A 16,144-nucleotide genomic window follows, 5' to 3' on the forward strand; every position below is an offset into this window, starting at 1 on the left:
TTCTTTGAATTTTATTTTATTAGTCTGAAAGATGGATATTCATCTTTCTAAAACTATTTTATGGAACTATTTTGAGAATCATATAAAGCATAGTATTATAAGGCTACCTACCCTAGTATTCTTGCCTGAAGAATTCCATGGAAAGAGGAGCCTGGCAGGCTGCAGTCCATGAGTCACAAAGAGTCAGACATAACTGGGTGACTAACACTTTCACTCTTTTCATGATAAGTGCTTGGCATAAAGTAAGTTCTTGGTAAACACTGATAGAGCTATTGTATGCAGTCGGGTGGACTGTGCCCCGTACAGATGTGTTAAGCGAAGGGGCGAGTGAGGCTAAGCATCAGTCCATGTTCTGCTTGCCAAGCTACAAGTTCTAGCACTGGCTGCACCCAGCCAGAAGAAGCATCTTCTCCTAATTCCTTCACCCAGAGGAGGTAACTCACACAGAGGTGCCATATAGTCTAGTTGGTCTCAGGGTCATCATATTCCCTCTCGTCAACCTTAGTCCTTCACGATGCAGGCTAAGTCCTTTTTCTTGAGCTGGCTCAACATGTTCACAGGAAAGCTCCTTATCAATCTCATGCCTCTTGGTTGTTTCTCCCCTATTTTCACTTTATTTTCCCTTTTCCTTTTTCAGGGTAAATGGTTTAAATGACTTTACTCATGCATTTATGGAAACATGAATTTTAAAAAGTTGTGGGCTGCTCCTGCTGCTGATAGAGGTGTCAGGGAAAGTACTGCTAATTACATTTCCTGCAGAAACTCAATCTCTAAATCCTCCTAAAAGACAGGAGTCGTTAGGAATCCTTCTTCCACTCCATCTAAGCACCTGGTTGCCTTTTGAAGAACGCTGACTTTCCATCTTGACTTTGACCTCAGGGGTAAAGAAGCCAATTGACTCAGCTTACTTTTTTCTTACATGAGGTTTTAATTATAATCATTTCCTCATGGAGCACAAGACTTCCAGAATTTGATAAACGTTCTTGTTTCTCTAGCAAGCAATATTTCTTAAATGTATGTTTGTACATGTGCCACAGGAAAGACAATAAGTCTGAATTAATCTTTATTGGCAGGGGAAGCCCACTTCCGGTCTGTGTGCTGGCTCGTCACGCCTATTCTTCGTCCAGAGTTATAGATGGGAAGGACGCATTTGCTTTTAAGGAGAAAATAGAGGTTGAGGAGGGAAGAGGGCCACTAAAACAAAGATAGAAGACAGAGGGAAAAGCAAAGACAGAAAAAATGAGGGAATGAAGCACTTGTGTGAGGGCTCGACAACTGCACTGGAGGGCTGCCAATCCCATAGAACTGAAACTCTTACCTTCTCTAAATTCTTCATTTTGAAAGCACTAATTATTTTGGTTACACTATTTTTTAATATGCTCAATGTTTTTGATATAATTTACAGTTAAGGAATAAATAGGGAAGAATCAGTGTTAAAAGCTTGGATGAAGGAGGAATAGCAACAAATGCACTGATTCCTCCCACACTCGGCAGCTCCCAGAATATACACCACTGTTGGAATGGATACTTTTGGGGTATAAACACAGTGTCTTAGTCAATGAAGAAAAATAATTCTTAGGCGAAGCAGAGTATATGATCTGAGGAATGATACTTGAACAATATTTTCTATTTGTGTAGCACAAGCAATTGGAGAAGGCGATGGCACCCCACTCCAGTACTCTTGCCTGGAAAATCCCATGGTTGGAGGAGCCTGGTAGGCTGCAGTCCATGGGGTCACTAGGAGTCGGACACAACTGAGCGACTTCACTTTCACTTTTCACTTTCATGCATTGGAGAAGGAAATGGCAACCCACTCCAGTGTTCTTGCATGGAGAATCCCAGGGACGGGGGAGCCTGGTGGGCTGCGGCCTATGGGGTCTCACAGAGTCGGACCCGACTGAAGCGACTTAGCAGCAGCAGCAGCACAAGCAATATTGAAGGTGAAGATATTAAACAGGAGCATTCAATGCCGTTGCTACAAAAGTGAATTTAATTTCTATCTACTTCAGAATAAACAAGCCACTCTCATTTGAGACATTCTCATTGTAGACCATTCTTGTTTTATTTATGAGGAATAAATAAATAATTCCTTATTGCCAGCATAATATCTCTTATTGCCTTGTCCAATGCTTCCTGGTGAAGCCATACCAACATATCAGAGAGAAGACAGTTGCTGAAAAGAATACAAGTTCAGGTCAGGGTACCACAACAAAGACACAGGGAGCTTCCACACCATGTATGCAGCCAGTTTCATTAAAAGTAAGCCTAGTAAATCGAGTAAATCCAGCATACTTCCAAATAATAACAGCTTCCATAAAAATTAACTAACAGCTGATATCCAATCATGTGTTTTTATTAAGTATGACTAGCAAATAGTACTAAGAATTATAAAGCAAGAATTGGAAAGAGTCAAAATTGATTATAATGCTTTAGGTAAGAAAAACTAGACTACCACGATAGCACCAGGTAAAAGGTCCGTATGTATTTTTCAATGGGAGAACTGGACCCTGGATCTGAACCCCCACCTGATGCACTTCCACATGTAAATGTGCTCAATCCTTCTCAGCGAATTCTTTTGTCATGTCCCCAAAGTCCTAAATACGTTATGCATGGATACCTAGGCCAAGTAAGCCTCCTGTCTTTTAGGGTCAATATTGCCTATTTTTAAAGTTTTTTAAAAAAATATTTGTTTGTGCATTTGGTTGCACAGGCTCTTAGTTGTGGCACATGGATTTTTGATCTTCCTTGTGGTATGCTGGTCTTTCGTTGTGGCATGCTAACTCTTAGCTGTGGCAAGTGGGATCTAGTTCGGTGACAAGGGATTGAAACAGGGCCTCTGCGTTCAGAGCACAGAGTCTTAATCACTGGACCACTAGGGAAGTCCCAGAGGGTCAGGATTCTTAAATCAAGAAAGAGCAGCAGCCCCTGCTTCAGACTGCTATGGCTGGGAAGCCACTATCGGACTGCGCCTTGTGTTACTATGCTATGCCGTTTCCCTGTTTACAGAGTGGTCTCTTGTGCATTATTTCCACTGATTTTTATAACAAGTCAGGAAAAAAAAAAAACAGAAGTAAAATGACCCCCAGATCTCTCTTCAACTTATATCAGACCAGTCTTTCTCCATCTTAAATGAGTAAAGATTATCTTTCCACTCTAAGGAGAATTACACTGTAGTTATCTCCACTCAAAAGAATTTTATTTTATTCCTCTTTGCAAGGTCCTGGCTTTCCCTCAACTCTCTTCAAACATAAATTCCGAGCGGTTCATAGCTTTTCTTAAACAGAACCCATATTTCTTTAAGATGTGTCTTCTCCGAACCATTTGATATATAGAAATCAGTGAGGCTAAAAAATCCAGATAACAGTAATAAAAGGTATTAATAAGAGGAAGTAGGAAATCAGAAAGACAACCTCACATACTCTTGGAGCCTATCTAGTCCCTACCCACTCAATTTACCAATTGAAAAACTTAGGCTTCGGTTCACATGGGCACCACTCCCGGTCTCAGCACAGCGCTCCCTATATTTCTAAAAGGGCAATTCGAGTCACAATAACCTGACTCCACACTGACTGCCTTGCTATGTCGCCCAGATGGCAAGCTTCATGCTGTGGCTGCCTTAGGCAGCACTCCTTGACCTGGCCATCTGCAGAGAAGACATGGGTGAGAGTAGGCTTCCCAGGATCCATCCGAAAACATTGCCCTTCCCAGATGCCAGGGGATCTTCCCGACCCAGGGGTCGAACCCAGGTCTCTGGCTTTTTCTGCATTACAGGCAGATTCTTTACCATCTGAGCCACCAGGGAAGCCCCACAGGTACCAGAGTGGATATAATTTGGTTGTGTTATCGAACAGAAGGAGTCCCCCAGCATCACTGGTGTGAGGACGATGCCCTGAATTTCTGAATACTGCCAGACATCTAATGAGAGTCTTATGTAGGAGAAACCTGGGAAACACTGTGTTTCACGAGTTTGATATAATGGAAAGAACATAAAATTTGGTATTCAAAAACTAGAATTCAAGATTTGACTCACATTCTGGCTTTGTAGACTCTGTAGATGAGTAACTTACTTCATCTCTCTAAGCTTCCATCTGTGGGTCAAGAAATATTTAGTGAATGTCTATTTTATACTGGGCATTGGGCCAGGCTCCTGGGACAATCACAATGCAAGACCCAGTCTCCTCTGAGTAAACATGGGACATCATAATGAATGAGAAAGACCCATCTTCCTCTTTTCAAAGCCTACTGGTTAGCCTTAGTTTACCAACCTATACATTAGGTACACTAACACTACCTGTCTTGTTGTTTTATGAGAATCAAAGATGATCATGAATAGAAAAGCACTTCACAGACTGTAGCTCTTTCCAGTTTCCCTTGCTGGGCCTGACTGGCAGCCGCTCACCACAGGCCCTGTATGTGCACTTTCACTGCATCATCCAGCCACCTTTGACAAGACTTCATAGATACTGTCCTGGGCAGCAGCACAGCTTCCTTCCACAGGTGACGTCACCTCACCCAAGCTCCCCCATTTTGAGCAATGATCCTCCCCAGACCCTTCTGTTGGGTGCTTTCTGTCCTCCTTACCCACAGGAGCCAGACCCTCAGATGCAGCTGCATACTTCTAGCTTCAGCTCCTGCTGCTGCTTTTTCTGTTCTATTTCTGGTCCTGTTTGCCTGTTCCCTGTGCAGGAGGAAATCTGTAGACTGCCCTCCTAGGATTAAGTCAAAGGATACCTACAGTAACTACAAGAAGTGTGTCTCTGAGGCCCAGTCAGTCCTCTGAGCCCTGCCTTTCTAGAAAAGTGCCTTAATAACATCAGTTTTCCTCCAGACTTGCTCAGGACCAGCAATATTAATGTCTTATGGCTACTCTTACAAATTATCAGAAACTTAATGGTTTAAAGATCTTCTCAGGTGGTGCTAGTGGTAAAGAACCAGCTTGCCAATGCAGGAGACGTTAAGAGATGACAGTTCGATCCCTGGGTAGGAAAGATTCCTTAGAGAAGGAAATGGCAACCCACTCCAGTATTCTTGCCTGGAGCATCCCCATGGACAGAGGAGCCTGGTGGGCTACAGTCAATAGGATCACAAAAAGTCGGACATGACTGAAGTGACTTAGCAAGCATGCAATGGCTTAAAACAACATAGATTCATTATTGAACAGTTCAGGAGGTCAGAAGTCTAAAATGAGTTGGGGACTGTATTCCTTCTGGATGAAAGTTGAGGAAGAATCCTTTTTCTTGCCTTTTCTGGCTTCTGGAAGTGGCCTGCATTCCTTCTCTCACAGCCTCTCCAACACCATCAGCTGCTATGCTGTCACTTTACATGGAACTGTGTCCACCCCCCTGATTTTGGATGTTCCCTTGACTTAGATTTTAATATACAGTGCATTGCATTGAACTGTAGATTACAGTAGGGAATTACCAATTATTAATTTAGTGAGGAAATACACAATTTAAAGAATAAATGGAATTTTTAAATTGATACAAATAGCATGTAATTAAATGATCTTCAAATCTGTTTCTCTCTGACCTCTGATTCATCTGGAGTCATCATCACATTTTCTCTGACTCTGGCTCTCCTGTCTCCCTCTTTCACTCACTAGGATCCTTGTGATTCCATTAGATGCATCTGGAAAATTCAGGATAATCTCACCTGTGAAGTCCCTTTTGCCATGTCAGTTCAGTTCAGTTCAGTCACTCAGTTGTGTCCAACTCTTTGTGACCCCATGAACTGCAGCACGCCAGGCCTCCCTGTCCATCGCCAACTACCACAGTTTACTCAAACTCATGTCCATTGAGTTGGTGATGCCATCCAACCATCTCATCCTCTGTCATCCCCTTCTCCTCCTGCCCTCAATCTTTCCCAGCATCAGGGTCTTTTCAAATGAGTCAGCTCCTCACATCAGGTGGCCAAAGTACTGGAGTTTCAGCTTCAGCATCAGTCCTTCCAATGAATATTTAGAACTGATTTCCTTTAGGATGGACTGGTTGGATCTCCTTGCAGTCCAAGGGACTCTCAAGAGTCTTCTTCAACACCACAGTTCAAAAGCATCAATTCTTAGGCACTCAGCTTTCTTTATAGTCCAACTCTCACATCCATACATGACTACTGGAAAAACCATAGCTTTGACTAGACAGACCTTTGCTGACAAAGTAATGTCTCTGTTTTTTAATGTCCTGTCTAGGTTGGTCATAACTTTTCTTCCAAGGAGCAAGCGTCTTTTAATTTCATGGCTGCAGTCACCATCTGTAGTGATTTTGGAGCCCAGAAAAATAAAGTCTGTCACTCTTACCACTGTTTCCCCATCTATTTGCCATAAAGTGAGGGGACCAGATGCCATGATCTTGGTTTTCTGAATGTTGAGTTTTGCCATATAAGGTGACATATTCACAAATTCTGGGGGTTAGGACTTTTTTGGTGGCTCCATTTTACCTGCCACACCAAACCCACAGGCTTCCTAGCCTCTCAAGGAGCTCTTCTTTCAACCTTCCAGGGTGCCACACAGGTTTCCAGAGGCAGTGCCCCATCTTGATGCTGTGGTCTGAAGAGCGACTTGAGCCATGAAACTATCCAGATTCCAGAAGTCATGGCTAAATTTTGGGGAGTGGGTATATCTGTTAAGGCTGATGAGGATTTCTGTGGCTAACAATTTCTGTGTCAGGTACATGGCTATCCTTTGTGTTGGATATACCTACACACAGTCGTGTATCAGAGTGGGAACGAGCCTTAGTGATAATCTAGTCTAAAACACTGACCTTACAAATGAGGAACCTACAGCCCAGAGAGGTAAAGTGACATCCCTTATGGCAGAGTTGCAATGAGTCCAGGTCCCTTTTCCCTCCAACTCTTGTCCTCCTTTCTTACTCCACATGCTCCATGGGCAGGATTATTAGATTCAGCTAAGGAAGGGCATAATCATCACCAGACAACCACAATCCATCCCTTCCCAATGAAGGCTTCCCATAGACGGCAGAAGAAACACCCTGGAAGAGGCCTATACTGATGGGGAGGCAAGAAATACTTCACTAGATACCCCGAGAGCATGCCACCTCATTAAGGCAAGTTCTTCTCTGGAGCTCAAGTTCCAGCTGCCAGGCTGGCACCAGAATCTCATTAGGATGAAATAATCACAAGTCACAGCTTGTTGAAAGGTCAAGACCGAAGGCCCAGTGACCTCACTTCTTGGGAGACGAGGGTTACATTTCTGTAGGCAGAATCAGGGAACCAGTGTGGCCTCTCATGGTGAGTTCCAGGGGAAGGGCAGGGATAAGAGGCCACAAACAGCACCACTGACTTTAGTATGATAAGAAGTGTGTTCAGATGAAACACATGAGAATTCCCTGGTAGTCCCATGGACAGGAATCTGCCAGCCAATGTAGAGGACATGGGTTCAATCCCTGGTCCAGGAAGATTCCACATGCTGTAGGGCAACCAAGCCTGTATGCCACAACTACTGAATCGTGTACTCTAGAGCCACGCATCACAACAAGAGAAATCTGCATACTACAGCTAAAGAGTATCCCCCATTCACTGCAATAAGAGAAAGCCCACACACAGCAATGAAGGCCCAGCTCAGATAAAAACAAATACATTAATTAATTAAAAGTAAAGTTTAAAATCCCATTAAAAAAAAAAAAGTGGGTGTATCAATTTACATTGCAACAGGGTTCCCTTTTCTCCACTGATGGCAGTAGTCAACACAACATTGTAAAGCAATTATTCTTCAATTAAAAAAACAAAAAACACACAACCACCCGCAATCCTTCTGTTACATCTGAAGGGGCAAAGATTGAATTGAAATAGGAATGTGAATTGAATTGAAATGCGTTGATGTCATTCATACTTTTGTGCTGCACTTAGTCCCTGGGTGAATTCCTGAGCCTTATGCGCAAGTGATCACCTTTGTAGCCCTCCAAGCATAAATCAAGCACAAGTAGGGTCCAGCGGGGGTGCTCTGGATTTGTGAGCTGAAGCCAACTGTTGGTGCCCTGTACCATCCCCAGCAGGGCAGGCTTGCCCGTTGGTTTGTCTCACTCCAGCCAGTACCACAGGCTTTTTTGGTGGTTGTTGTGGCAGAAAATAGCTAACATGTTCCCTCCCCCAGGAAAGTCTAAAATAATTCAATAAGACATACCTTCAAATGAGAATTTTTATCCCCTTATATTAAAAAATAATGATGCTTTATCTTATTATAAAAGTAATACATAATAATGGACTCAAATTTGAAAATACTAAGAGTACACAGAAGAAAATAAAAATCACTGAAAATTGAGTCATCTAGAAATAACTTCTGCTATGTTAGTATATCTCCTTATAGACTTTTTTCTTACGTACATATACATTTTTCTCTTTTACAAAACAATTTATGTAACATACATTGGTTAATCTTTTGAAACAAATCTAATAATAGGCCTTGAATACGTTCCCATGTTATTGTTTTTACATGGCATACATATAATGGCTGCATAATATTTAAGTATACTGCCTGCAATGCAGGAGACAAAGGTTTGATCCCTGGATTGGGAAGATCCCTTGGAGAAGGAACTAGCAACCCATTCCAGTATTCTTGCCTGGGAAATCCCATGGACAGAGGAGTCTGGAAAGCTACAGTCCATGTGGTTGCAAGAGTCAGATATGACTTAGCAATTAAAAAACAATAATATTTTATTTAAATCCTTATTATGTGAGCATTTAAATGAATTCTAGTTTTTCACTACCAAGATACCTTTTTAGATAAGCTGTAGAAAATATTTGGTTGCAACCCTGTTCCTCAGGTCTTAGAGTAATCTTAGAGAAAAATATCTTTTGATTCTTGAGGGTGAGTTAGTATGTTAATAGTACTTAGACAGGAAGTGACTTCTTCCTCTTCAAACCATATTGATTCTGAAAAAAGAGACTAAATGGTCTTTGAAACTCAGAGAGACCACAAGAGCTAAACCTATCTGTAAGGCCTTCTTGATGGAGAGTACCCAGCCAGCATAGCTCAGGAGACAGGGAGAAATCTGCCCAGGCAACTTCCTAAAGGACTGGAAAGGGACAGATTCATCAATGACTCGGGCTGGGTGACATGTCTTAGCAAATCCTGAAGTTCAGTTCCATTTATAGAGGACAGATGTCCTGCAGAGGCTCCAAAGTATGTGCATGATTACATTATTTTAAAGAAGTAAGAAGCAAAATAAGCTTTACCAATAATATTATATAGCTAGAAAAAATATATATGCATATAATTGATGAATACACACATAGCAAGAGTGCTCAGAAATATTTTACTAATGGGGAATATAATAAAATAAAGTTTAGAAACCACTGCCTTAAAACAGAAACTCCATAGTAGACAGAGGGAACAGAATAGGTGGGGAGATTCTGGGAACCACTTGGCATAGACAGTCCCAGTTTGGACCACCGCATTTGACACACGTGAAAAGAAACATCGTTCTATTCTGGAATGTGTGTGTGTGATTCCAATTACATTCTTCTAGTCCAGTTTGCCTATCTCTCTTGACTACTCTCCCAGCTTCAACAAACTGCTAAAACCAGAGGTCTTTGCTAAAGACCGCCCATAGAGACGAAGTGAGGGGAGCAATTACTGATCATGGGAGGGATTCTCCTGCAGAGCCTCCAGAAGGTGCCAACCACGCCATCACTTTGATTTCAGACTGCTGGCTTCCAGAAGTGGGGAAACATTAATTTCTGTTGTTTTAAGTCACCCAGTTTGTGTTTACTTGTTGCAGCAGCTACAAGAAACTAACACAAAAGGGTAAAACAGGAGTGAACCTAAAGACCAGATGACCCCATCTACCACTGTGGCCCCGTCACCCGCGGCAGCTTCGCTAGGCATCTCAGAGCTCCAGAACGGTATTCCTCAACCTTTTTGAAAACTATTATGCTACCTAGATAAACAGAAAAATCTCAGGAGCAGAGTTTCATTCAGGCCTCACACACAGAACAAAATAAAGCAAAAGCCTGAGAATCAGTGCCCTGGAGGAGAATTCAGTTGATACAAGAAGAACCTGAGCCCCTCCCAGCTGATTCTACTCCTGGTCTTACTGTGTATGCATCTGGATACATATGCATATGAAGGGCTGGGGAGGCGTTTGGGAGGGGGGCTGCTAATCTGCTTCCCATTTTAAAGCTAAGATTTAGCTAGAGATCAAAATCTTATCTTGCTGAAGAAGAAAAATATGTTCCCTTGACTGCATTCCAAAATACCGGAAGGAGTAGACATTGAACATGCCCCTGGCACTTCTTAAAAAGTCATAGAACGCCTCAACCTGATGATTCCTCAAGATTTTATTAATTTATAATATTATGTTCCATCAAGATCATCACTTTTTATTATCTTGCTGCTCTGCATTGTATCTCCCTTATTATTCTCAGCTAGAGGGGCCATAAATTAAAATCATTCAGAATTTATACTCCTACAGTTCATTATCTATGATTGGTATTATCTCACCGCCTTCTCTGGCCCCTCTATATCCCCTGACAAGAAATATTGCAATAGAGTCTAAATACCATCCAACCAATAAATGTTGAGTTAAAAAAAAGGAGGGGGGGGGGAGTGGGAAAACCCTTTATTGAAGGGTACTCCATCACTCCTTCTTATCTCCATCAACAGCAATTCTTTCTGTCAAAATGACAGAGAAATAAGCTTCTAAACAGTTGAGAGTTAGGTCCTTGCTTTGCTCCTGTCTGGACTGGACATGTAATTTTCTCTTCCTTTACCTTCTTCTACTCTTTCCCTGCAGGTCAAGGGACTGATGCTTCACGAGAAGCAACCCTACTTCAGGGAACAAGCAGGTAGCAATGTAATCAATTGATTTCAAAAACAACAGGTGGTCCAAAAGCTACAAAAGCTGGGAGGCTGGTCTTTTGTTTCTAAGACTGATCAAGACAGAGTATAGATACCTCCACTAGACCCCAGGAAAAATAAACGCAAGTATCTGACAATGGTGAGATTCCCCCAAATTACATTTGGATGTGTTTGTTCACTAAAAAACTTGATAAAGTAAACTGGTGTATCCACAGAAGCTTTTGTCATGGTTGTTCCATCAATATCTTCAGAGATGTGAGATCCTGCCACACTAGGAAGAGCAATAATTTTTCAGAGAGACGGAAATTGGCAACACTTGCTAAAAAGTGGATATTCAAATCCTGACTGATCCTGAAAGAAAGCTGAATGCCAAAGAATTGATGCTTTTGAACTGTGGTATTGGAAAAGACTCTTGAGAGTCCCTTGGACTGCAAGGAGATCCTACCAGTCCATCCTAAAGGAAATCAATCCTGAATATTCATTGGAAGGACTGATGCTGAAGCTGAAGCTCCAATACATTGGCTACCTAATGTGAAGAACTCACTTATTGGAAAAGACCCTGATGTTGGGAAAGACTGAAGGCAGGAGAAGGGGACAGCAGAGGATGAGATGGTTGGATGGCATCACTGACTCGATGGACATGAGTTTAGCAAGCTCCAGGAGTTGGTGATGACAGGGAGCCTGGCATGCTGCAGTCCCTGGGATTGCAAAGAGTTGGACACAACTGAGCAACTGAACTGGACTGAACTGACTGATTCATATAATGGAAAAGTTCACATTTAGTGTATGTCCTGGCCTTGGGATCTAGCTTTTTAGAAACATAAAGCCCTCAATATATATCCACTTTCAGGACCACTGCAAAGTCAGTATTTCTTCCTCCCCTCCTCTCCTTCCTTTTTTTTCCCCCTCTCACGATACTCAGCATAACATGCAGATGCTAAAGATCATAAGACAGAGCATGCTGCTGCTACTGCTAAGTCGCTTCAGTCGTGTCTGACTCTGTGTGACCCCATAGACAGCAGCCCACCAGGCTCCCCTGTCCCTGGGATTCTCCAGGCAAGAACACTGGAGTGGGTTGCCATTTCTTTCTCCAATGCATGAAAGTGAAAAGTGAAAGTGAAGTCGCTCAGTCATGTCCGACTCTTAGAGACCCCATGGACTGCAGCCCACCAGGCTCCTCCATCCATGGGATTTTCCAGGCAAGAGTACTAGAGTGGGGTGCCATTGCCTTCTCCCAAGACAGAGCATAGGGGAGGAGAAACAGGTCAGAGTGTGGCAAAACACAATCTATTGGCACTGCTTTAAAATTGTTTAAAAATGTAAAAAGCATTGATTTTCAAAGTTATAAAGCCTGACACCACCATATCTGTGGATAATTGCCACTTGTACTTCTCTCCTCACTCAGTGAAATTTGATCATAATTCAACCTATGATCAATCATAATTAAAAACCTATGATCAAAAAACATGTTTACACAGGACGACTTCAATGGGTTAGGAATTGGGATCCAGAGACATCACTAGCAATGGCTGAATGTGAGTAAGCCTGAAAAAGGGTCCACACCAATAGTACAAGAAACCTAAGAATCACCTGAGAAACTTATACAATCATAAAATAAAACAGAGCCCCATGGAAATCAAAGTTGCGATGACATACTGTATTTCATCTGCCAGATGACCAAAAATGACAAAGTCTGGCAAAACCCAATACTGGTAAGGATGTAGAATCCTGGATGCACTAATACATCATTAAAGGGAATATAAGTTGGTGCCACCACTTTGGAAAATACATTGGATTATGTATTGAAATGGAAGGTGAACCATGTTGACCCAGAAATTTCACCCCAAGTTCTATGCTCCAGGGAAACCCATGGACATGCACACACTCTAAGAGGCATGTAGTGGTGCTGTTGGTAATAGCATAAACTCAGAAACAACCCAAATATCTAATAACAGTGGAAGAGACAAACTGTGGTATTTTCATGTAATGGATCCAATACAAAACGAACCACAGCTATATGTATTAAAACGGGCAAATCACAAAACACTATTCCATTTATACAACAGGTTGCAAATCTAATCAATATGCTGTTTGAGGCTATATACATAAGGGGTAAGGCCATAGAGAAAAACAAATGTATAATTAAACACAAAGTATGGGGTAATGGTTACCTCTGGGGAAAAGGAGAGATTTTTGATCTAGGTGGGAGAAGAAAAGGTTGTAAAGGAATTGACAACATTCAAATTCTTACACTTGGTGATGAGAATACAAGTACTGATTATGTTGTAATCTTTAATCCACACATATATATTATGTCTACTTTTTTGTACATGCTTGATTTTACAATAAAGTTTGAAAGTCTGTAGATTCCTAGGCTCTACTTCACATCTACTGAATCAGAATCTTAGGTTATAGCATTTAGACAGTATTTGTATAAGTTCTCCAGAAGATTTGGATGCACTATTGGGTAAGAGCCACTCACTTACACACACACACACCCCACATTACACATCAGTATCCAGGTGAAAGCAGCTTTAAATACAAATCATAGTCAAGAAATTTCAAGAGTGTCATAAAAATAGAAAAGGTCATCCTGGGAGAGTGTGTATAATAGAAAGAGGCTTCACAGTTCAGGGCTCCAGGCTGAGGGGGAAGCCTGGGAGCATTAGTTACTAGTTTTTAGTCCTCACCAACTTCCTTGAGCCCTGTTCCTGTGTGCTTCCCAGGAGCATCTGTCTGAGATAATCGCCCCTAAGAACTGGGCCCACAGCAGCTCTCACCACAGCTTTTGCTATAAAGACAGAGGCATGATAAGGTGGAGAGTATTCCTGTCTATGATTCATGAAGGCAGACATCTAGACCTGTAGACCCACATGTATAAGCTGATCGTCAGCAAGTTGCTTCCCCTCTCTGAGCCCTGGTTTTCTCATCTGCCCTGTTGCCCTCGCAAAATTGGAACCCAATGAGACAATGCAGTTGGAAGGGCTTTGCAATTGGAAGTACTACTCTGCCATGCCCAGTAAATCCAGTACTATGTCAGTTATTATTTCTTCCTAAAATCTAAAAATACAGGCTGTCAATGCTGGATTGGTAGAATTTTCTGGGTCCAAGGAATTGGGAGCTCTAAGATTTGCCTTAGAGAGACCTGAGAAAGGATTAGGTCTTAGTGCCTCTGTATCTCTTTCTAAAAACTCGGCAAATATTTATCAAGCATCCATCACTTATCCTGAGCCTATCTTTTCCAGTACGGATAATTCAGAAGAGGATGTTCATAAACAGCTCAGAACTACTGGAAGCACCTTACAGAACTAATATGCAGTCTGAATAGTCATTAATGGCTTTGAAACTAACATTTAACTCAGTTATACAACATACTCCAAATTAGGATTGCCAGATTCAGCAAATAAAAATGCAGAACACAATAACATTTGAATTTTTTAGGATAATTGGAATAATTTTTCAGTATAAGTATGTCCCAACTACTTACATGAGACACACTTATACTAAAAAAATCATCTGTTGTTTAAAGCTCAAATTTAACTGGATGTCCTATGTTTTAGAGATGACACCATTCCAAATAAACAAACAGGTTAACATTTTTTTCAACATCTTACATTGGGAAATCTGCGTGAAAGAGAGCTATGAAATCCTATTTCTAAACCCTTCAATCCAAAGGGTTGGATTGATCTTGAAACTGAACTTGTAGCCTCCTCTCCCTTGTATACTCCAAGGCATGGAAAGGCACAGATATTAAAAACAGGTTTCAAAGGAAACAGGACAGAACAGGGATGGAGAAGTCACAAATTTCAAACAGAAACAGACATCCCATCCTCATCCTGGACCACTCAGGACACTTTGCATTGTCCTCTACCCTTACCTCTGGGCATTTCCTTGGAATGCTCCGCCTCAGGCCCATCCAACAGGTCCATCTGAGAGGCCTCCTCAGAAGAAACATGGCGCCAGGACCAGCTCTGGTTCCCGAGGTTGTGCAGTGGGGGGGAATACTCCAGCTCACAGGGGAAGTCAAAGCTGCACTCCAGACCTGCAAGGAGCAGTCCATGGTCAGTGGAGCAAACTGTCTCCCAGATGTGACCTTCCAGCCCCACTCCACTCCAGGAAGTTGGCCTCCATCTCATCCAGGTGTGAGGAGCTATAAATTTCACAGACAGCTTAGCTCCATATGGATGAGAAGGAGACTAAGAGATAAAAATAGAGTGCTTTGTATAACTCGGATTATGAGAGATGTCTTCAGAGAAGGCAAGTAGAAAAAAAGAGCTAAGAGGTTGAACCATGAAAAGATTTGCATCCTGTCAAGTTACTTGGCGACATGAAGAAGGCTTGAGGTCAACAGGTTAGAGCTGGGCTTTGCAACCAGAAAGGTGTGAATCTAAGTCAGGCAAGAAAATTAACCTCTCTGGCTTCAACAATCCTCTCTTGTACATTAGGGATGATAATTTCTACCTCTGGAGATTGCTGTAAGAACCAGCAGGATAACGCAATATCTACACACACAACTGGTGCACAACTGATGCTCAGCAAAAATTCTTATCAGGTTCCTAAATAAGAAGAGGAGGCCAAAGGGAACTTAGGCTTCTCACAGCCCTGTTTGCCAACCATATCATCTATTCTTCAACCACCCTCCAGGGAGGAGCGCAAAGGCTAGGATAGCTAATCTGAGTTCTATTTTCTCTTGGAGAGGGAATAGGGAAGGTCACTGATTAGGGAGAGAGAGAAGAGGCAAGAAGAGGCCGTGCTCTGGGACTTTGTATCATCTTTTCTGGGCTTCTTTGCAAGAATCATCACTGTGTCCAATCCTTTCACATCTGCTGCCCTACTTTTAAGATATACTCACCTTCTATTTCCCTTGCCTTGCTCATTATTTTCTACCCAAAGTGGCTGAAGGCTCTCAATGCTTGCTCATGGATCAATAGAATATGTGTCAAAAAGCAAATTAGTCATCTACTCTTTACTTCATCATCTCCATCTCCTTTTTGCCCTGGAGATGTGAAGAAAGGGAAAATTTGATATAAAGACCATTGAATGGGACTTTGGGGAATTTTGTTGGTATCCAGGCTTCTCACATTTGGTTGGTATCTTCTTCTCACATGTAGAACTTGGTGCCCTCATTCATAAATAAGAGGTTTAGACTCAATGATTCTAGAAACAATTACCCAGAGAAACCTAGGTTCCAGCTCCAACTTTGCCATTGATTTGCTGGTTACCTTGAATAAGCCACTTTACTTTTCTGGGCCTTAAGTTCCTCAAATACAGAATGAGACCCACACTAGATGTCTTCTAAAGTTCCTTCTTGATTTGACTTTTTTAAGATTCCAA

General features: G+C 41.9%; 1 protein-coding gene across 1 annotated transcript in view; it reads right to left on the minus strand.

The window, feature by feature from the left end:
• Nucleotides 1-16,144, minus strand: part of ALK (ALK receptor tyrosine kinase) — a 738,336-nt gene that overhangs the window by 475,027 nt on the left and 247,165 nt on the right. Inside the window, exon 3 of the mRNA XM_070379310.1 lies at nt 14,688-14,852. Within this exon, the coding sequence (XP_070235411.1) occupies nt 14,688-14,852 (165 nt within the window). The remainder of the gene's footprint in view (nt 1-14,687; nt 14,853-16,144) is intronic.

This window comes from Bos mutus, chromosome 11 (assembly GCF_027580195.1).
Source record: "Bos mutus isolate GX-2022 chromosome 11, NWIPB_WYAK_1.1, whole genome shotgun sequence".
Lineage (NCBI taxonomy): Eukaryota > Metazoa > Chordata > Mammalia > Artiodactyla > Bovidae > Bos > Bos mutus.